The sequence below is a fragment of the Melospiza melodia genome, chromosome Z (assembly GCF_035770615.1).
Source record: "Melospiza melodia melodia isolate bMelMel2 chromosome Z, bMelMel2.pri, whole genome shotgun sequence".
In the NCBI taxonomy this organism is placed as follows: Eukaryota; Metazoa; Chordata; class Aves; order Passeriformes; family Passerellidae; genus Melospiza; species Melospiza melodia.
In genome coordinates, this window is record NC_086226.1 from 43,748,301 (window position 1) to 43,771,893 (window position 23,593).

At 38.0% G+C, this 23,593-nt stretch overlaps 1 protein-coding gene across 4 annotated transcripts; it reads right to left on the bottom strand.

Moving 5' to 3' along the window:
- Positions 1-403: 403 nt before the first annotated feature.
- On the bottom strand, positions 404-21,933 carry LOC134432478 (zinc-regulated GTPase metalloprotein activator 1A-like). 4 transcript variants are annotated; one of them, XM_063181269.1, is made up of 15 exons: positions 21,788-21,932; positions 20,634-20,720; positions 19,669-19,765; positions 18,330-18,421; positions 17,205-17,264; positions 16,116-16,153; positions 12,581-12,627; positions 11,752-11,838; positions 10,915-10,959; positions 8,357-8,413; positions 5,659-5,710; positions 3,705-3,773; positions 3,539-3,604; positions 1,598-1,727; positions 404-929 (listed from the first exon to the last, which is right to left on the bottom strand). In XM_063181269.1, exons 1-15 carry the CDS (start codon positions 21,897-21,899, stop codon positions 856-858), a joined length of 1,113 nt encoding a protein of 370 aa, XP_063037339.1. In that variant the 5' UTR covers positions 21,900-21,932; the 3' UTR covers positions 404-855. The 4 variants fall into 4 exon arrangements, 3 of the variants coding, with proteins under 3 accessions (XP_063037339.1, XP_063037341.1, XP_063037340.1); XM_063181271.1 differs by having other exon boundaries at positions 19,669-19,818; positions 21,788-21,807; XR_010031353.1 differs by having other exon boundaries at positions 839-929; positions 1,598-1,708; positions 21,788-21,933.
- Positions 21,934-23,593: the final 1,660 nt, after the last annotated feature.

The following is a 23,593-nucleotide window of genomic DNA, read 5'->3' on the forward strand; positions in this document are numbered from 1 at the left end:
GAACGAAGAGTACTGGAGAATGTACAGGGCAAGAAGTTCAACTCTAAATTGTAATGAGCAGACTGAAGCATAAAAGCTTCAGACTGTGTTTTCAAAGTAGTGTCACACAACCCCATTAGAAATCATGCAGAGCAGCCTGAACATAGTGGAAAGGTGCAGTCCCCAGTTCCCCAGATCCTGAACTGGCAGGGTGATGGCCTATAAGATTGAAGTGTTCAGTTACCTCTTTCAAACTGCTGACTATGTGACCAAACACTGCATGCACAGCATTTGTGTAGACAGCAATTACTCCACATGATCTTGTGCCTCTGCTACCTGTGTATTTTTAGTTTCATTACACAACAGGTTTACAGGTAGAACAGTACCTGGGATGGGTGCATACACTCAAAAATCACAAAGCACGTGGAAAGAGATGGAAGACAGTTTAATAGTAAACACTAAACACTTTGTACTGTGATTATACCACTGGCAATAATCACTATTGCTTCATTCCCAGTGGAAGAGAGTTAACAAGAGAAAGCACTAGGCTTCAAACATGTTCCCCATATCCCCACAGTAACGTTTCACGTAGAACATAACAGCCTTTTGCCTCTCTCCATTTCTGCACAGTTCCATGATGTTGCTGACACAGCTTCAGCCAAATCTAAAATAGGAGAATTGTGTTTGATTCTAGACCATAAGAGCTAATCTTAAAGCAGTAGGTCAGCTGGAATTCTTAGGAAGACTTCAGGGTTCAACTGTTGCATAAACTGCAAGAGGATATAGAAACTACTATAGTCCATGCCATTCAGTCTTTTCTGCCATAAAATCCTTGCAGTATTAAAACAGACATTTAATCTTTCTTATAGCTTTATGTCAACTGTTTCCTCGTTCTTCTCTCACAGTGGCTATGAATACTTCTTTGATGATCTCCTTGTCCAGGTTCCTGCCTGTAAAGAGAAATAAAATATCTAACTGTATTTTAAAGTGCATTAAAACACATACAAGTAGCTTCTTCTAACCTAAGGAAATATTTATTATAACAATCAGTGACAATAGCAGCATTAAAATTAAGGCAACAACAGACTTCAAGCACAAATAAGGGAAAGGGAAAAAAGTAGGTTATTTTTGGTAATAAAACACTTTGCACAGCAAACAAATAAACAGAAAATAGAAACATAGAACTTCAGCACTGCAAACTTTTCAGAAACAAAACTGATTTTAAACATTTTAAAGCTATAATAACCTTCCTTACAGTTACTAAATATTTGATCAACCATTCAAACTATCCCCATCACCCAATTTATAATTACAGACTTTAGAAACAAGATTAAATATGCCAACACAATTTATGAAAGTTTAGTATTTTATTGATTTGGTTTGATTTGGTTTGATTTTGGTGGCACTAATGGGGATAGTGTAGACTCCTCTTAGCTGCAATTTTGAACTTCAGGAGGTTTGATGGATAAGCCTTAAAAAGAGGGTTAAGCTGAACAGACTGACTGCACTAATTCTGGCCAGTTTAGCCTGATTGCTTTTCACTGGCCAAGTCTGTGAGACTGTCTGTGAGAAAACAGCTTTTTAAACTCAAACAAGGAGATGCATAATTTCCTCTTACCAATTAGGACCAGCCTGTTTGTTCTCTTTTCATCTTCTTTCCAGGCTACTGAAGTCTCTTCTAGGTCATAGAGTTCATGGACACCTTGGACTATCACTTGATGAGATTTGCCTTGAATAGATACCAGTCCCTTATCAGAAAAATAACTGTTAGGGTATATAAACAAAACTTTAAAAATAAAATATGTAAGAGGGGAAACAAAACTTCCAATCTAGTTCAAGCAGGGAACAGTACTTCTGGCACCTGTGAACTTGTTAGTTAAAATAAACATATATTATCAATCAACACATGTACTCATAACATTCATTTTCACATCTCCTTATTTTGTTAAAGGCTAAGAATTACATTTTACCATACTTTGCCTTCTGTTCCTCATTTGTCAGTACCTAGGCTGCCCAAGCAAAAATTAAATGTCATCGTCTACTATGCCTCTTTGAATGCGTATATGGTGTTTGACATGGGAGTCCATGAAAGCCTGCGTGCCAAAAAAATGATGTAAAATGAACAAAAATGTCTGATTTCAGATTAGTCTAATTAAGCTCTTATGCTCAGTATATTTACTTTTCTGAAACAGCATCTCTGAATATTGGGGAAAGAATAAACATTTGTGAAGTAGAACAACTAGCAACAGAATTAGAAGAGATGACAGTCAGCATGAGTCCATTAACTCACATATCAAAAGCTCTATTAAAACAGTTTTCATCACTTCATAGCACAATGTTCTAAAATATTTTAGTGGAACACATTCTGTAAAACATGTCTTATACTTCCTGGAAGTTCCTCCCAGAATTTGCCCGAAACCAGGACTTCTCTAAAGAAAGAAAGTTTAAAATATTTCATAAATAGGTCTTCCTTTGACCTATTAGTTGGAATTCTGTAACTATTACTGCCAAAAGGGTTATGACTGCAGATAAAATATAAATATAAAAGCAACAAACTTTGGAACCTGTTCTGTAATTAGTTGCCTGAGGTTCATTTGCTTTGGTGTATTTGTCTGTGACTGAGGGACAGCACACATCTTACCACAGGCTTCACATCTCATAAAGAATTAATTTGATTCCAGTGCTCAATACACCAAAAACACACTTGTGCACGGCATTACTGCTTTTCAGGCAGCTTCAGATACATCAGTGGCTACTCTCTTCTATTTGTTACGAAGGAGAAGACCAGGATGCTCTAATTTTGTTGCTGAGAAAGCAAGAAAGCAACTTTCCTTCCTACAAGACTAGAATAATTATGTTTCTATCTATGATAGTCAAGGGTTCTCAGGAAACAAACCAGTGCTTTACTTTCTTATATTTCTTACAGCCTCACAAATGACTGACTGGATTCTTATTTTTTCCTTATTTACTGGGCTGCTTGGCATAAGGTAAATGAAAGTAGATCCTGAATTGTCACCTCTACTCTTCTCCAAACAAAGCAAGTGAAGAACATATGAAGTGCCCATGAAGATGAATACTTATGAGCTGCATCTTTAAAACTTGTTAATTGTAGACCACAACTACTATTGCATTCCTATGTTACACCAAACTGAATTTCTGCATATTATGGCAACAATTTTAAGTACACTTGGCTATCTATAGGATCCAATCTACAGTATCCCAACCCTAGATATGTGAGATGAATAGTATCTCTCAAAGAAATGGAGGTAGAAAATTAAAAGTGATTTAACTATAGCTTGATTTTTAACCCTGCCACTGATGTATGGGGACTGTACATCTGCCCTCCCCATTTAAAACAAGTAGGATCAATGTTTGCTCCTCTGCCAGCTATCTCTCTCTGAGTCATTCATGGAATGGCAACTTGCTACTCTCCATTTCATCTGCTCTCCTACAGTGACCAGCAGCACCTTTGATAGGTCCATAACTGACAGCACAATGCAGTTTTTTAGGTGTAAAGACGAAAAACACAAAACAAAGAAACTGATAATTTCTGACTAACCTTCAGTCTTATGACATCCATGGTGCATCCGGTCTTATCTTTCACATTCTTCTCCCACAGAAGATTCTATGAAAAGAAAAAGTTGTTTTCATAAAAAAAGTGTCATGGGATGAGTTTCTATAAAATTTACAATGATTTTTTGAGTTGACAGTGATGTATTACTTACCTGAATAAAGAGATTTAAGTTTTCTTCTTTTATATTTCCTGGAACTTCAAATGTTACTGTAATTATAGCCTGCAAAAGGCAAAACATTTATTATTACCACACTGAATTAACAGCCCGTAACAGTAATTTCAAAAAGTGTTTTTTATAACTTGGCCTCATAAAAAGGCAAGTATATGACAACATCAACTTTAATAAAAAAACCAAAACTCTATTTCTGTTCTGCTCTAATTTGCTAAATTAAGATCTACTTTTTGTTTCTGTTTGGGTGTGCACTTATAGGGCAGATACAATGCCTTGAAGAGTTTAGTGCCATTAGCTGCTACCATGTAATTCTTTGCTGTAGAGACTATTATGATCAAGCTTTCAAATATGGTTAACAATGCTATTTTTTTTGCTTACTGATCTTGATGACAATACTATCAGACAAAACATACAACATAATTTTCATAAAAGGCAATCTGTACTTGCCTTGTAAAAAAAGCTGTTTATAAACAGACTATGTAGGAATAGATTCAGAAAATCAAGATGTCTCCAGTTAAGTTTTGCGCCAAAGCAACTGCCAGCTAGCTGCTCAGGATCAATTACCAAAAGAAAATATGAAAATAAAACATGTAGTTTAAAATTAACAATTTATTTAAAGACTAAATAATGTCTTATTTTTGTCACTATAACTGCTCCATGGTTTGGAAGAACAGAGAGAGAATTACTTCCTGTAATACTTTCAAATTACTACCTTCTGATCACTAGTCTAAACTTAAGGAAAAAAAAATTAAAGCAACAAGCAGCAAATGTTTGTCTAATGATAAGTAAACTTATCTAAACAACCAAGAGCTAACACTCTGAGCAGCTTCAAAAGACGTCAGACCGAAGTTCACTGTGCTCCAAGCACAGTGCAGTTTGTTTCTGCTGACCTTCAACATGAAGATAATAAGCACACTTTGTCTTACAACAAGGACTTGCAGCCTACTGTGAGAAGTGTTCTGCCCTCATTACGCCTCAAATGTCTCAACAATCATCTTAAATATGTGGGTGCTAAACTAAACACAGATACTAACAATGAGTTCTGTCGAATGGCTACACACTACAAAACTAACATTAATCTCCTTAATAAAACACACAAGGATACTATAACTCATAACATTCAGGAAGGATTCTATTCAACATTTCCATCTGCTTTAGGGATCTATTAAGATTCTATAACTGAGCATATTTAAGAATTTTGATTAAACAAAAACTATCAGTATTGTCATTGTAATTAAGCATGAACTGATTTTGCATTTAATCTGTAGTTCCAAAATTAAGTTATTATTGCCTTTTCCTGTTCCCAAGACTAGCAACTTCACTGTTAAATTATGCAGTTTAAAAATAAAAATACAGGCATTTCAGGTAAAAATACATCATATTTTAACCTGAAAATTCAATTATAGAAACCTTCTGCAGAAAGCTCACTTCTCCAAGACGCCTTAAAAAATTAGAAATTTTTACTTTTTTGCAGCCTCTGAGGGGACTCGTGGCCTATGGGTGAACTCCACCCACCTACAGACACCCCAAGGAAGGACTGTGACCCACAATTCAACTAGAGAGATTTTGTTTTGGATAGAAAACCTATAGGACAGAGTGGCTACAAATTTAGGACTTGTTCCTGCAAATACCTAAAAAAATAAAAAGTGGTTCTATTTGGTTCACTAATACTCTCCATGTGAATCAACAAATGATATAACTGTCCGGAGCACTGGAAGCCTATAAGCTATTTTTAAAAGTGAGACTTAACATAGCCATTTAGAATCTATCTACAATAAAGCACATTCCTTTTGTGCAATCTAGGTCATCTTCCAAATACCTTAGAACACATTACTCCCTAACTGAAACCTTCTGAAATGGTAACAAAATTAGCATGCAATATTGAACAGCCCTGTTGTTGCAAAAACATCAAAGCAGTATTTTTGGTAATTACCTTATCTAGATGTGCATGTGTTGTCTTTACATGCTCAAGCTTTTTCTGCAAACTGAAAATAAGTAAAGTTAAATGTCGCATTTGAGTAGGATTGGCAAAATGTCATTATTACAAAATTTTTAAAATTCCAGTATTGCAGAGCAAAGCTGAAATATCAAAGATAGACTATATATTCAGAATAAACTTCAACAGTTAATTAATTTTTAATCTCAAAATAGAAACGTTTAACTATATTTGTGTGCTATAGTTGTTTGTGTTAGAAAATTATGCTTTTTAAAACATAAAGAGAATTATAGTCCTGATTTGCAATATCTTCAGCATTAAAAACATTTATACTTCAATGAACACAAGGCCCTTGATACTGCTTTCTGCAAAAAAGGCAAACTACATCATTAAAACAAGCAAGAAAAAATAAACCACTAGAATTTATCAAGTTAATAGATGTTCATATTTTTAAAAACTTTACAATTATTTGAAAATGAAGAAGAAAAGAATGTACAAAGCTGTTGCTTGAGAGAATGAAATCTGTAACACTTATTGAAATACTGTATACCAGCTTCCACTTCTCAGCTGTACAGCTCACTTCTACTATGCAGTGTGCCTGCTAACTTAAAACAGATATTCTCTACTCACTAAGACCCTAAGTTCAAGCTCTACTTGGGAACCTCTTTTGTAAACTAATATTTAGGGTCTTACTCCATCTTTTCGTGTGAAACTTGTATTGCAACTTTAGATTTCACATCCACATCTGTCTCAATTAATCAAGATAGCACAGAATTTCTTCAAATACCTTCTTCTGCACTGTTTCTGTTTTCTCTCTATATTGTGAATAACAGAGAAGAAATACTGTAGCACAAGTTACTATGATGCCCTCTGCCACTACATAGAAGATTGCCCATTAAAGTCCCTCCTCCTAATTTGATGACTGTAAAATTTTAAGAAGCCTTTATGGTGGGGGAAAAAAGGCACTATCTGCTACAGAAGTAGTTCCTACTTCTCCTACTTCCTTTGCTTTGCTGTCTTATTCTCATACTGCCCTTCACAGAATCTAGAATTCATTATGTGCTTCCTGTGACTTCAGGGTATATCCAGACTACAAGGCTCTATCGCACAGTCACACCAAACAGATGACACATCTGTCTGCTGACAGAAATCCCTCCTGCAGTGTGCCATCAAAAGAAAAAAATTATTTATGTACTGGTGTGTATTTGTGTTCAAGTGGGTGTTGGATGCAAAGTTTTTCTACTCAGGTGATGGCACTGAAACCACTACTATTTTATGTAACAATTTCTGTGTCTAGGAACTAAAAACAGGGTAAGCAATTTTGCTGTGCTGAGTTTAAACATAAACAAAATAAACTGTCTACAATCTTCTTGGTAATTTAGAATTTGTCTTTAAATGCTGACAAATGTTTTAGAGTGCTTCCTCTGTTTTAATACCGAATATTAAGAAGCTCAAAGCAACTGAGTGAGATAAGAGAGAACACTACATTGAGGAAAGCAATAAAGATTTTTTTGTCAGTTCCTAAAGAACTTTCTCAGATCTGTGGAGTGCAGCAAACTAGTAAACTTCACAGAACACCACCTAATATTACAAGTAATCAGATCTAACTGTGAACTGCTGTTAACAGGAACAATCTTTTTCTGGTTCACATCTTTTTACTGCTTTATCTCTGCTGTGTGGCTCCAGGATGAGTCAATTCAGTTAGCTGATCCATTATAAGAACTTGGAACATGGATTTATGATCTGGCTTACAAACTAATAGTTATCTATTGCCTCAAAAGGATATACCAGTCTCCTTCCTTCCTTAACTTTGTTTTGGATGCCTAGTTTATTATTTTGCTGATGCTGCCATTGGTAGAAATCTTGAAACAAACACTACAGTATTTCACAGATTAGACAAAGCCAGTGCCAGCAAAAAGAGACAAAACCTATCATTTTTTGATAGTACTGTACCAGTTCAGAGGGAAATCTCACAAGAACATGTTATCTAATAGATGTTACTAATTTGCATGTCTGCAATTTCTCCCTGCTGAAGAATGAAGATGATATTACCCTCCTTTTCCCTCCTTTACTTTATGATTGCTCCAGTACTCCTCACTCCCTTTGCTGTTCTTCAGGTCTTTCTGTTCACACAATGAACCATACGACCTTTCTCCCTTCCTTCTCATTTTACTCCTGCATCCATCCAGGATGCTGAATCATGCATTCAGCATTTAAAAACCCCAGGAATGACAAACACAGTTAGCAGAATTTGTAGAACCTTGTTTGCTGTGGAACCTCAGTCCCTCATTCTTTTGTGTGAAATCTACAGAGGCCTCCATTTCATCACAATACAAAGGAGAAAAAATTTTGAAATGCTCTGAAAGAACCAGAGAAGTGTACAAATCTACTCTGATACTAAACCAAAACTTGCATTTTGGGGAAAAACCCAACCAACCACACAAACTCTGGCTCACTTAACTTTATAAGGTCAAAAAGGTTTTTGCAGGCATTTGAAGAAGAAAGGAATCCCATCTAGTATTACCACTTATAAAGCAGTAATTTTTAAAATGGGACTGTCCTCGTCTAGACAGGACAGACTAAACTAGAAATTCTAAGAGAAACTTTGATGCAAATTTAAACCAGGATTTCAGTGTATCTGTTTCATACACTGGTATTTTTTTTCTAATAGAAGAGAAGAAAATTATCACCATACCTTACTCCAGATAAACTGTCAAAAGCATGTAGGTCCAATACATTAGAGAGATCAACTCTAAAGAGAGGGGAAAAAAGCAAGCTTTGTGTTTTTCATGTATTTTCATGTATTTAAAGGTTTTAAAGGTGTTTACTGAAGCATATATTTCTTTTCTTGTCTATAAGACTAATGCCATTAATACTTAACCTTATTTTTGCATATCAGTGGTTGGTACTGTCTTCTACAATAAAATGCTGTGTTTAGTTACACAATAACATGTAAGCACAGAAAAAAACTTTTAAAATTTTACTGTTATACAGTAAAATACAAGGTATTTCCAAAAGTATGATAAAATCCCTTATTCATTTTGTCTGAATAAAAAATTATTTTCCCTGAAGGGGTAAAGGAGCTTTGAGCCTCTCAATACAGACACAAACTCCCAGAATACATGTACCTTATATTGACACACTGTTAGCAAACAAAACTGAAACAACTTTACGAGGGAAGCACTACTACTAGGAATTTCAACTCTACAATTTGAAACAGACAAATAAAAAATGCAATACAGAATAGGCAGTACCAATCATATCTGCTTACAAGAATGGTCACCTATAAACTTGCATAAGAAACTTTTCTTCACAAAGCAATACAGACTACAGATTTCACTGCTAATAGCAACTGACAGCTTTTCAGATACAGTTAATGACATGGGCTAAAGAAAAAGAACATGACAGGTAAAAAGCCCCACCTCTGGAATACAAGCAGAATCATTAAACTTTTACATTCAACAGTAGTTGTACCAAGCAGTTTCTAAGATGAAAGATTTATAATGGAATACACAAACAATTCCTGTGTAAAACGGATGACCAGCTCAGTGTCAGTTCTCAGCAGTGTTCTAAAAAACCACATAGCAACCCTCCCTTTTGAATGTGGGGTTTTGAGGAACAAACCCCTCTTAAAAAGGGTATGTCCTCAAATAACATGCCAATAAATCAATTTTGTGCTGATTTCACATTTGGAATGTTTAATAATGGAAGAGACTGTATGTATCATTTGCAGAAGAATATTTACAAGTAACAAAGAGTTGTCATTGAGGACTGAATCTGAGGCCCACTTTATCTCATATCCAAAACATAGTGCTAGCTGGCATCAGACACCATAAAATACGCAAAGAGACCACATGTTGGATCTCCCCCTAATGGACATTTAAAACACAAATAAGGTAGTTCAGTATCTTCTTCAAAATTGGTCCAATATGATCACCCAAAAACAGCAAGTATTTTTCTCTACAATTTCCAACTATATTTGACAACAACTTTAAAAAGCCAAGTATACTTTATTATGAATATAACCTTTCCTTTAAATTTGCTTAAATCAAAAACCTCTATTTCACAAACACTGACCACAATAATCCAATAATTGATGTAAAAGTTCACAAATCAGTCCTAGCAGTCTGGAAGATCTACTGCTGTCCTAACTCTCCTGGGAATACAGAATCCATTTAAGTCCTTACTAAAGAAAAAATCTGAGTCAGAATTTCAATTATAATTGGCAAAAACCAGTACAATGATTTTTTTTTTTTTTTTTTGGTCTTTTAACTTCCTTCCACTGCTTTCAAAGTCATTTTGTAGTAACAACTTATTTGCAGCAGCAATGAGAATAATATTTAGGGTGACACAACTGAAGGAAAACACGGTAGCGCACATACCAAATTATCAGCTCAAACCAACCTGGCTGTGCAAACTGCTCTTCAGTCACAAGGTTGATTGACTGTGTATCTTTGTGGCCAAGAAGGCCAAGGGTGGCCTGAGATGCCTGAGGAAGAGCACTGCCAGCAGTTCATGGAAGGTAATGCTGCCCCTCCAGTCAATCTAGTAAGGCTGTACCTGGAGTTCTGTGCCCAGTTCTGGGCTCCTCAGCACAGGGAGACACGGAGCTCCTGGAGGGAGTCCAGGGTATAGCAAGAAAGATGTTTAAAGGACTGAAGCACCTCACTGATGAGGAAAGGCTGAGGGAGCTGGGCCTGTTCAGACTCAAAAAGATGACTGAGAGGGGACCTTCTAAGTGTATAGAAGTATCTGAAGGGAGGGTGGACCAGGCTCTCAGTGCTGCCAGACAACAGGACAAGAGGGAACAGGCAGAAACTGACATACAGTAAGTTCCACTTGAACATAAGCAAGTACTTTACTGTGTGGGTGATAGGAACAGATTGCCCAGAGAGGCTGTGGGGTCTCCTTCATGTGGGATATTAAAAAAACATCTGGACACAATCCTGTGCCATGTGCTCTGGGATGACGCTGCTTGGCAAGAGGGTTGGACAAGAGGGTTGGACACTGTGCTCTCTTCCAACCTCACTCATTCTGGTATTCTGTGACATGAAGACTAATGAAGAAAAATACAAACTAGAAATATATTTTTACTTCCTAAAAAAAATTTTAGATGCTTATTCATAAAGTAAATATTGGATCAAATATTTCTAATTCAATAATTTTCCATTAATAAAACTGATTCAATAGAACACTTTAAACTGACACAAAAGAAGCAGGATCTAGTACCTAGTAATAGTGGCCATTTAATACCTTGATCTTTGTGTCTCTAGAATTTTAACAAGTCCATTTATTGACCTAAAATAAAACAGAAAAATCATTAGTTAGATGAAAATATAATGGTGATATATTGTTTGAATATGTTAACCATGGACAGCATCATGCGAAATAGCATCCCAACTCCGTTATCAGCTTGTTAAATAACTATCAGGTATGGGTTGAGATATTTGGTTTCCACTAACAGCTGGCGAACTTCACAAGTTTTGACAAGATGCCACAATGAGAACAGCATTTTCCTATCCAAAGCTATTCACAATACACTCTGCTCAGTCTAAGCTCTTTTATTTTCATATTTCAAAAAACTAATACAGTTATTAAATATTTTAAAATGTTAATGCTTCATTTGGTTTATCATGGTACTGATAGAAAAGAGTAATATCTTCAATCATTAATTTGATTCAGACCATTGGTTCATCTGCTTCCACGACAATTGTTTGGGACTTCCTCGATATATATTTCCATTTGCTAGTGAACTCATATTTACCAGCAGGTTTTTTTCCACTTCTGCTAATTCTCAAAAAATGGCATCAGCTGCTCAGCAATGTAAAAACATAAACACTTAAGACAAAGGTCTGTCCTTACTAAAGAACATCAAATCTTAGCAAGATAGACAAAATGCTAAGATTGCCTCTTGTGAAAGATACTTCAGTACTTCTATATACTTATACAGTCTCTTTTCTCTTATAAAGCTTATCAATTTTGTCCATCTAATAATGAGATCTAATTTCTATTTTAACAGCAGTAAAGAAGTAACTGTATTTAAATTAATTTTTGAGGAAGTAGTGTTACAGTCATGCCAAAATTTCATACCTCACAGACGTTCTGACTTTATTCAGTTCTTCTTCTGAAACCAAATCTGTTTTATTGATGATTATAAGATCAGCTAATGCAACCTGCCTATATATTAAGAAAAGAAGGAGAGAAAAGACATCACTAACAAACAAGTACTTTATCTGTAAGGCAGAAACATTATCTCTCCCATGGCTCCAAAAGGTATATGAACATTGTTAGCACAGAAGGGCAAGCATTAATCAAACTAGAACATGATGGAGAATGATTAAAACACAACTGACTTCTCAGTATGTTCTTCTGTGCCCTAACAGATCAAATCAAGGCTTGCTAGATTCTTTTATTTCAGGGTTGTTTTGTTTATTTGTTTGTTTGGGTTTTTTATGTAATCTAATCCAAAGTGCTTAGTGATTTAACAACTTTACAAATCCCTATTTGCCAATGAGATTATATCCTTATGTGATCCTTGTAATGCAATACTTGAAGTTTCTTTGCTTTATGAAGACTTCAACTGTTACAATAACCCTTTAATTTGTGGCTCTCTATTTATTAAAAAGTATTCTTCTATCTCCAGTTCTGCTTCAAGCATGACATTTTTAATTCCACCAAAAAGGGTGCTTCTCATTCATTTAAATAAAATCCCATCACTATTAAAATAGAACAGTTCGTTGTTGGCAGAAAGATCAAATGAACCATGATGTTACTTTTCCACATTTTACCTCATTACACCAATCTACCTCTGTTTAAGCAAAGCAGGAGAAAAAAGCCCTATAAAAGAACCCACTTCCAATGAACTTTTATACAGTGCAATTCCCAACTTGATATATAAAATTAATTTCTACATCCATACCGAGATGCTTCATTAATAAGGCCTTCTGGTTTCTCCTCTGTCAAGTGCTAAACAAAAATTAAAAGAATTGGATTAAACATCTTCAAATTACATTTAAATTGATTTGCAATTAAAGAAAGCCAAATCCAATTCAGTTGAAGTCTGTTTTTTGACAAAGCATTGAGGAAGATGACATCCAGAATCTTTTTGTTAAATGATAGTGAAAAAGTACATTTATATATTCATCACTACAGGGATTTTTAATTAGCTTAAAGCAAATTCTCCTAATTGATTTTATTATTAGGATGCTAAAGGGTTGAAAAACCTTATAATATTTAATTACTTTTCAGCTTTACAATGAAGTAAAAAAGTTACCATAACATAGAGTAACAATGAAAAAATATATCTGGAAGAAAATTAGGGTTCAGTTATTTTACAAAGGAGTGCGAACTCAACTAACAAACAAAACACAGGCTAGGCTTGCAATACAACATTTCTTATATGTAACTTCACATTCTTTTTCTCTGAAGACTCAAAGACAAACTGTACTTTCATAGTAAAAACTGGTAACTTTTTCCAGGTTTGCATGAATAAACCACTGCTCTTTGGCAAGTCTGTCCAAAATCAGAAGCCACAGGAGTTTCAGGATCATCTCCATTTGTCTGCCCAAGCTAGGGTCCTCACAAAAGAATTAGTGAAAGGGAAGAAAATACCTGCATCTCAAGCAGCAGCATAACATTTAGCAAGACAAAGGCTTACTTAACTTAGGCACAGCAACACTGTGCCTTCAGACTACACTGAAGCAGCAAAGGTCTAGCTATAAGTTATTTTCAGCCCACTCTGCCATGGAGGTAGCAATCTCCAGGATAGAAATGTCACAGACATCTGGAGGAAGAAAAACTTCAAACTGGTGCTGTAATATTAATAAGAACTTGCCGCTTACACTTACATCTCTAGGAAAGTTAGAGTCCTGTGCACTCCTTCATCAGTTCTAAATCTACCAGTAATATTACTTTAAAATCTCAGTTTCCAGTTAGAGAAATAACAAATTAAAAGTGGAATCAATTGTCATGGGAAATATACAGCTTTTTAAAAACCTTGAAAACTTTTTTTCTTTATTGGAATCACCAGGCATTTAACAGTATTTTACTTGTAGAAAAGCAAAAATAGGTTATTGCATACTGGGAGTCTATTATGCAAAAAGAAACAAAACTATTTCCTGCTTGTGCACAACCTAAACAGAAAATAACAACAAGATGACTCTCGGAACCTCTCCTCTAACCTCTTCTTTGCAATCCTCTGTGTATTGATTCTATTCAATTACTGTTTAGGTTTGTTGCCTGAAAAGATCAAATGTCAGTAGTGCAGATGTCAGGTCCTGGAAGTTGAGGACTGCAACTTCAAGCTGTCCAACTGTTCACCCTCCATTAAAGAAATTAGTATTTCAGATTGCTGTGTGACAAACCTATTAGACTGGTAATCCATGGTATTAATTAGCATGGGGATGGTGGTATGGTTGGTCACAGGGGATGTTTGTCAGCTTTTCTGCGATGGGTTGGTTCTTTGAAGCATGACATACTTAAATTGCTACACATTATCTAAATGCCATTACCTGTATGGCTTTCAAAGTTCTTTGAATAATAAGCAGCTGTTGAGGTCAGGCTTTGCAATCAGAGGAACTAAACAAGTTAGCAAGTCCTTCTATACCAAAGTTTACTTAGTACACAACTAAGAAAGTCTGAAGTTCCTGCTATTCTGTGTAGATGTCAGTGTTTTACAGGCTTACTGATTACATTATGTATGTTTTCACTGAGGTCCCAAAGGTAATAGCAGATAGAAAATTTAAATGTTTCAAAACATTCTTGTGTTGTTTCTGTTATATTACTTGATAGTCTAGCATTTTAAAACTCATTTCCATTAACAATGTAGTGCTGTTGTGTGCAACACAATTATATTTTATCTGAGACTATTTCAACATTGCATGAAGAAAAAGATAAACAGAACAACATTTTTGCAAGCAATATATAATATAAAACACATCTGAATTAATATGAGGGAACCCAGCTGAAAAGGGGCTGACCAAAAACAAGACATGATTTCTTGTGATAGTTGAGGCAATTTAGAAGACGGTGACTGCTTGGAAGGGCAAATCACCCCCTTCCCCTCACTATTCTACCAACTTCTCCACAAAAGTTCTTGCAGAACACAATGAACTTAACTTTCCAAATTGCTATGAGGTTCCATTTTCTCTGTTCCAGTCCAAGACAAATCTATGAGAGAACAGGACTGCTAACCTGATTTACCCTTTTGTTAAATCTAATCTGATATCCTTTTTAGGTTTTTTTAGCAAATTTACCCTTTTGGTAAATCAGCTATCAGATAAGCACAAATGAAAGGAGAAACCCAAGTAATCCAAACAAAAAAAATGTTACACGGGATGAACTACTCTCTTATTCTTAAACCATTATTCTTCAGTTCTCTGAGCTATCTGCAGCCATTGTAGATGCAGAAATATTACAAACACTTTCACAGCCTGGAATTTCTATATGATTACTATAGATGGGTAATGTAGTGGCTGGCTCCTGCAATTAAAGGATGAATATTATGTGTGTGTAAGAGAAGTTTCTATTAATGTATAGTCACCTTATTGTGATTTGTTGTTTGGACATTCTCTGTTTTCCTCATAGTCCCCCTTTCCCCTAAGGTCTTTCTCCTTATTCAATCCTTTTGTTGTATTTTGTTAAGGTTTAAACATTTAAATAAACATTTGAAATTTTAAAAGTGAGCAGCATTTCTCAAATGATGAAGGTATTTTTTCATATGCTCACTTTTTTTTAAATCCTGCAAATTCAATACCCAATCAAAGCAGTAACCTCCTAAGTTATTAAGTTGCAAATAGTTATATTTACACTCTATTACCGAAAAAAAAAAGAAAAAAAAGCTGAACTATTTGAATTAATCACAATCTTTGCCGACCTAAGGTCACTGTTCTATATGTCTGTTCTTACATTATACTTTATATACAGATTAATACCTGCTCTTTTTGTCTGCTTCCATGTAACATGTTAATGTGAAGCAGTACCAGGACACCTGTGCTCTCATTTCTCCCTGCCACACCTGCCACTACATTAGTACCCTTCCCAGGTGGAGCCCTAACTCACTTGTTACCACACTGGTATAAGACATCTGTTCTTAGTCCTCTCCTTTCAAGTAACACAGACCAGTGACCAATTTCTCCATTGTTTTTACAGCAATCCAAATGCCTATTTGGATTAAAAGCCACATTCCTGAGTGAAGAGTTAGAACTAGAAGAAACCAAGAAACCAAACCTTAGCAACCTGGCATCTCTTGTCACACCTGTTGCTGTGTCTGTAAGAATGTGAATTCCTGCAAATATCAGCACTTCCTCATGCCATCCAAAAGACAGTAATAATGAAATATGTTCTCATTCAAAGAACTACAGCTATTGGTAAAATTAATTAATCTGCATGAACATTACTGCAATAGCTGTTCTAATGCTGCAGTTTTAAGCGATGTAACAAATCTAGTAACTTACCTGCAATCCATGCTTTGCATCAACAACTGACACAATACCTAAAAGAAAGCATTAAAATAGAATAGAAATGTGCTAAATGCAGCTGACAGTTTAACAACTTGCAAACCTCCTGCACAAAGGTAACAATATCAGCACATTTACAACTAGTTATAATAAACTGGAAGCACTGAAAGTATGTGAACATTAAACTTGCTACCTAAGTATTTTTTTAGTCATTGTCCTATCTGTCATTGTAAAATGTCTACAGAACCAGGTGAGGTAAATTCTTACAAAGTAGATGCCTCATCTTCCACAAGAGGAAACTGGCTGAGGTATGCTTTTACAGAATATTGAAACAAATTAAAGGACTGACTGATGTATGCAGCCATTCTGATGGTAAATGACCAGGAATTTGCAAGTCTCTGGCAGAAACTCAGGAAGCTCCTTCTTACTCAATGTTTCCTTCCTTGGTTAGATGGGTATTTTACAGACTGAACAAAATGTTAGTAGGGCATTTTTTTAAGCCAAAAAGTAAATTTTTTTCCTACATTAAAAAAAATGCTCTTTAACTACATATAGTGATGACTTGTCTTTCAGTAATCTCAGGTTTTTATTAGAACACAGCAAATATTAGCGCCAATGAATACAATAGGTGAAGAAAGCAGAAAACAAAAGGCAGAAACATCCAGGTGTTGACAGTTTGTGAATTCAGAAAAATAGGAAACCCTTTAGGAAACACTGCACTTCAGTAGAAGGGGAGGAAGGAAGAAAGAAAAAAAAGCATGCTGTAATATTACTCCTAAATGAGGTTTTATAACAGCTGGCTAATGAGATTTTCCCCTTACATCACTGTCAAGAGATGTCCATATCTGATCCCTTAGAAAAGCATTAAAAAACTTTTCCTGGCTTTTGCAAGACTGAGCACCTCCCCAAGTAAATAAACAAGCATCAGAATAAGCAGGGACACCTCTGTGATCAAATCTGCCAGTGTGAAAACCAAGTTCATACATTTCAAACATGTTCTCAAACCTTGCCTTAAAACACCAATAATACATTACTCTAAAGGCAGATATGAAATGCCAATACACAGGAAAATAAGCCTGCACTTACCATCAAGATAGATGTCACTTCCCAGCTCAGAATCAACCCAAAACATGGAGGCCACAGCTCCTAAGAAGCGTAGTATATATACAGTTGCAAAATTGAGATTTTTCCAGTAAACTACCAACTGAGGTATTTCATAGAAAAACTCTATTTGCAGTGCTAACAATAAGATCAGTGACTAAAGTCATTGCAACACCTAAAACTGTCCACCTGAAGTGATACGACGCAGCCCTTCAAACACCACTCTGTACCAGACCCAAATACCTGTCAGCTGTTCTAGTGCTTACTCAGGCAAGATATAGCAGGGACCACAACATGAAATCATTTGCTGGTATCTATTGATTTTTTTCCAAAAATCTTAATAGTTTTCCAATTTGACTCAAACAGAATTTGTGTGTAACAGAGGCCAAATCAATGTCCTGTCTTTTGAAGAAAATTACTTTATAATGACAACTATTTAGCTTTGAGCTGGAAAGCACCAGTCTCCTAAAGGGGAAACAATTGAATTTCTGATAAGAATTTCCTTCCCTCTCCATCTACAACAGATTTTTAATGTGGATGGTTTAGAGAAAACTGTTTTGGATAGCTATTTCTAACATGAGATCAAGTTTAATGACCTTTTTTATAATAAATACTACTAAAGAGCACAGAAGGATTTTGTAAAATCTATTATTGCTCTTTAAGAATGTGCTAGTCTGTTTCACAGTATATTTTACAACTTCACAAAATATAAGGTCTATCACAATCAGCGAAACAATATAACAGATGCTAACTATTTAGACTTTAAAAGGAGGAATGCAGAATATCAAAAGTGTATTGAAAACTACTAGTTTTACAGTATGCTTCTCTTTGCTAAGCCCAGTGTCTCTTCTAAATGGAAATATATTTTAGCCGGATTTCTACTAAGCTTTAGATTCAATTTAGACTAAGGTCAGCAAACAGAACTCAACAAAGACAACATCATACCTGCACCTTGAATCAGTTCATTGGAGTCTGTACCACCACCATAGCATAGGCACCTGACAAATCACCACTTTATATTACAACTGTCAAAGTGAACTAACTGGTGAGCTAATAAGCACTTCATAAAAACAGAATTATCATGGTTATGAAAATCGTAATGTGAACTACCTGGATCTGCCAAACCAGTTGTTTCTAACAATATATAGTCAAATTTTCCTCTCCTTTGCATCAGGTTCTCAATTGCTTTCACACCATTGTCCCTGTAAGAAGAAACAATTAAACCTGAGAACAGAGAAAACAAGCTGAAGCATGTATTTAAATGTATCTTCTGATAGAAGAACACAGTGTCAGTATCATCAAAGCAAAAGTTCTGAGACAGGACATTTGCAGACTTACAGTCTGCAACAAAAATTTAGTTATCTGCTGGCACATTATTAGGCAAATTTTAGTTTTCTGCTTCGTTTTAGTCTAAAAATAGCATTTGCCTAATCCCACCAGGTTTGTTTTCAAACACTGAACAACCTGTAAAGGAGAGTAGGGCTGTGTAGATATGGAACTATTTGGTTTGGCAGCTGATATTACAGGAATAAGGGGTGATATAGAAGTGAAGCATGCTGACCTGCCTTTCTACCTCACCTACACCAAGATTAATGTGCCATTTACTTAAATTAGAGCCGATGAAGTCAGCCTAAAGCAGAAAAGTATATCATTTTTTAAAGAAATCATTGTATATAAAACACAGTAGCATATAAAACAGCATACAAAAACAATAAAAAATGTATATAAAACTTTTATGCTTCTCTTAAGACAGCATTCCTTACACCCCAGAACAACGGAATCCAGTAAGATCCTCTGTTTTCCACTTACTACCTATTACTATTTAAGACATAAGATCAGTTCTCCCAAATTTTTAGGACAAACAGGCCATGACCCTTATTTACAAACTTAGCACAAACAATTCAGCATTGCAACAAACAAAAATGGTAAAAAGACATGTCAAAGGAACAAATACTCTCTTGCTTTTTACCATGACCATCAGCTTACAGATTTGGATACTGTGTTTCATTAGGTCACAAAAAGTTTTCCATTCATCCTTTCTGATGGATACTATATTGAAGTAGTAACCAATGTACAAAGAAAGAAGCAGACTAAGCGTTTTGTGAGGAAATTGGGAAACCTGAGTCCTAGTTCCAGCCTACCTGAATCTTCAGCTCTCTACATGAAAGCACATTATACTAACAATAGAGGGATAGATCCCTACTCTAGAACATCCCCATGCTCTATAAGTCGGTATTTAGAGTACTTTTCTGAAAGACACCAAGTCCAAATCCAGTAGGGCAGCAATAGGAAATAAATTTCTACTTCCCAAATTCCAATTGTTTCATTCAACGAAAGAAGTCTCAATCAATTCTACCATCAGTTTCAGGAATCAAATCCTGGATGTCTTCTCCCTTCCTCAATTCCCCACAATATCCACTGGAAGAACTTGCACAGAATTTGCACTCACTTTACGGAACAGCACAAGCAGCCATTTCTGAGCTCCAGCCATTCTTCATAGAGTTCTCCCCCTTGACTGATTGCCAGAGATTTCTCCAAGGCACTTCCTGAAAACACAAGTAGTGCTATATTTTTAATCTACAATCTTGCATGACAATGCCTGTAAGAGAGAGATATGTGGATTACATTATTTTCTCCTGAGACCACATTTCTGACATGTTCTTAAGATATTTGTATTTTCTATTTTATGAGAAATTTAAAAGCCAAGACAAAGCTCATTCCACAAAGATCAAACCCCACTGGATGATGGTACATCATAAGTGCCACAAACTTTGCTAAAAGAAAGGGATGCCAGCCTGTGCCTCCCTGTCAAATAAAGGCTCTGTCTGTACGTTTTCTTTTAGGCTCTGTGACCAGAAAAGCTACACACACCTTTATTGATGAAAACAAACAAACTGAGAGACTCCCACCAACACAGTATAAACTGTAAACAACGTAAGCTTCTGACTATGCTACAGATATGAAATTACAGCTAGAGCAATTAAAAGTTCTGAAAGCAAAGAGTTCAAAGAATCACAGCCATCAAGCACACATCTCCCCATTTTCTTGGTCCATGACAACTTGTGATTTGCAAATGGCTGAGGGGAAAGGAAATTTAAAAAAATATTATCTACCAACATATTATTTCAATTTCCATTTGCTTGAAACTGAGTGAGACAAATGGAGGTATAGCACTTCCAACAGGGCGATGTATTTATTTACTTTACTCTGAGGGCCTACACTTATGTGCAAAGTAGATTAATGCACGTCACTATTTTATGAAAACCGGCAAAAAGACTTTCTGCCCTTCTGAAGACTGTGACGTATGTTAATAATTTCAGTAATGGATTCAAAGTTACAACAGCCTCAGTTTCCAGCAGTTTTATGTACTTGTCATTTTGTGGCAAAAAGAAAGGCTTCCGCACGTTTACATACCTTCTCCAAATTCATTCAGAATAACTGCTATTCTTTTATTATGCTGTTCTGTCAGTATGTAATTTAGAAGAGTTGTTTTTCCAGCTCCTAGAACACAGACCATATTTTTATTAAAATGTTAAAAAGAACACATAACATTTCAAATAAAAACTAAATACTGTTATGCATGCACACGCACACTTCATGCATTTCTCTTCTAAATAGAAGTTTTCATTCTAATGTCCTACATTCTATTCTAATGATGTAGAAATTAATTTGTACATATATTTCTATCAGGACATTAAATTGCAGCCTTAAATGACTCACATTTTTTCCATTCATTAATTGTCAGTACTTAATAAGCTTACAAGTTCCCTACTAGCTGGGCAGTTTTTTCCTACAACACTAATTTTTATGCTTCTTTTAACAAAAGGCTCACCTAATCTTCTCCCTCTTTAGGGCCTTTTCTGACCCGTTCTGCCATCAGTAACCACTGATGTGCCTTTAAACGGGGCATTGTTAAAAAACATGTTACAAAACGTGTTCTGAGGAGCCTTAGGACCAGTTTCATCTCATGCACAAGATCACAAAATTGTCAAGGCTGGAAGGAATCTCTGGAGATCATCCAGCCCAAGGCAGGTGACCACTACAACTAGGGAACCTTCCTTACTTGTCCTTAAGAGATTTTTCTCTGTAACAGTGTGATGCAGTACAAAGTTACAATTTTCAGGACAGTGACCGCGATCCTAAATTTAACCAGATTCTTGCAGTCCATAACTGCGTGTAGCACACAGTAACTCTGCTGGTCGAGAGGTACGGGAAAAACGCCGAACCTCGCGTTTTTCGGACTGCAACGCAGTCTGCATTTAACTGAGCCACATATGTTGCACTATTCTGACGCTAAGTGACCAAGAGCCATTTGTCAATCGTGACCTGAACGAGGCGGCTCCTGAAAGCAGGGTGGTGGAAGCAGCAACGCTTTGGGTGCTCACACCGCTCCTCCGAGCGGCCCTGCAAACCCACGGGAGCGGCCGGAGGGCCCCGCGCTGCTCGCCCGGCCCGTGGGGTGCAGGCCCCCGCCCGCCCGCAGCCCTGGCCCCGCGCTGCTCGCCCGGCCCGCCCGGGCCTTCCCTGCCCGCACGCAGTCCCTGCCGAGAGCCGCTCCCGCTCCTCACCCAAGTACCCCGTGATGATCGTCACGGGGATCTTCCGGTCGGGGCCGGCATCGGCCAGCTCCGCGCCGCCGGCGCCGATGGGGACCAGGTCCGGGCAGTCCTCGTCCTCCATAAGCGCGGACGGCCCCGCCCAGGCACCCCCACCTCCGGCGCCCCCCTGCCGTCACACTCCTGACGTCGCTCGGGTGGGGTCATCGGAGGGACGTCACCGGGTGGCGTCACGTCCCGCCGCGCCTCGGCCCCAAGGGCACCTCCCCCGCGCGGGGCTCTGCGCAGGCGCAGCTCGGGGAGCGGGGCGGAGCGGGGCGGAGGGAGGCGGAGGGGGGCGGAGGGAGGCGGAGGGGGGCGGAGCGGGGCGGAGGGAGGCGGAGCGGGGCGGAGGGAGGCGGAGCGGGGCGGAGGGAGGCGGAGCGGGGCGGAGGGAGGCGGAGCGGGGCGGAGGGGGGCGGAGGGGGGCGGAGGGAGGCGGGGCGGGGCGGAGGGAGGCGGAGCGGGGCGGAGGGAGGCGGAGCGGGGCGGAGGGGGGCGGAGCGGGGCGGAGGGAGGCGGGGCGGAGCGGGGCGCTCTCCGTGAGGGGAATGTTGGTCCGGGGGTTCGCGGCGGGGCCCCTTGCTCCTGCAGGGACAGCGCAGGGCACATGGCACAAGCGTGTGTCAGGCGGTTCTTGAACATCTCCAGTGTGGGACACTCGGCACCCGCTCGGGAAGTGTGTTCCAGTGCTCAGTCACCTGGACAGTAAAAATTCTTCCTCACGTTCAGGTGGAACGTGATCCGCTTCTGCCTGTTGCCTCTTGTCCTATAGCCTGGCGCTGCTGAGAGGAGCCTGGCTCCACCCTCTCACACCCTCTTTCAGACGCTGTTAGACGCCGATGAGGTCCTCTCTTCTCAAGGGGGTGTTTCTTCTTTTTCTTGAGTGTGAACAGGCCCAGCTCCCTCAGCCTTTCTTTGTAAGACAAACGCTGTCCTTTACTCACACCTCTCTTTCTCTCCGTTGGACCCAGGAGCTCCAGGAGCTCCATGTCTCTCGTGTCCTGAGGAGCCCAGAACTGGACCCAGCACTGCAGGTGTGGCCTCAGCAGGGCTGAGTACTGGATCGCCTCCCATGACCTGCTGGCAGGGCTCTTCCTAATGCCCCCCAGGATACCACTGGCATTCTTGGTGGTCAGAAGGACACACTGCTGGCTCATGGACAGCATGTTGTCCACCAGGACCGCCAAGTCCTTCTCAGCAGAGCTGCTTCCCAGCAGGGCAGCCCCCGGCCTGGTTCAGACGCACCGGAGCACTGAAGGAGTCCCAGTGTGAATAACAAACATGGTGCAGGGTGCATTTGCTGTCATCTATCTATAACCAAATACTCAGCAAGATGAATGTTGGCTTTCTCTGCTCTCCATTAGGGACTGTGAGGGGGCACATACCATGTGTAAGACACAACTACAGTTAATTTTAACAGTATTATGTGCTCCCCAGCTTTTTGTGGGACAGAGGTTTAGCAAATAGGTAACACATTTCTCCATGTCAGAAGGTGTAAATGTAACAGCACTGGGGAGGCACAGATTGGCCTGATGCATGCTGATACATGCACTCGCCCAAAACCCAAGTGGGGTTCTCTGCTGTCAAAATAAGGTTCAGTAGCACTGGTTGGAGTACTGTTATGGTAACATATACTGGGCTTCATCTTTGTACATCTTGTATGGCATGTATGGTATTGGTAATAAATGTACTTGTTATTTATTCTTGACTCTTCCTATACTTGTGTAGGTTAAAATATTTAATACTCATAATATTTGATAATATTCTGCTCTAAAT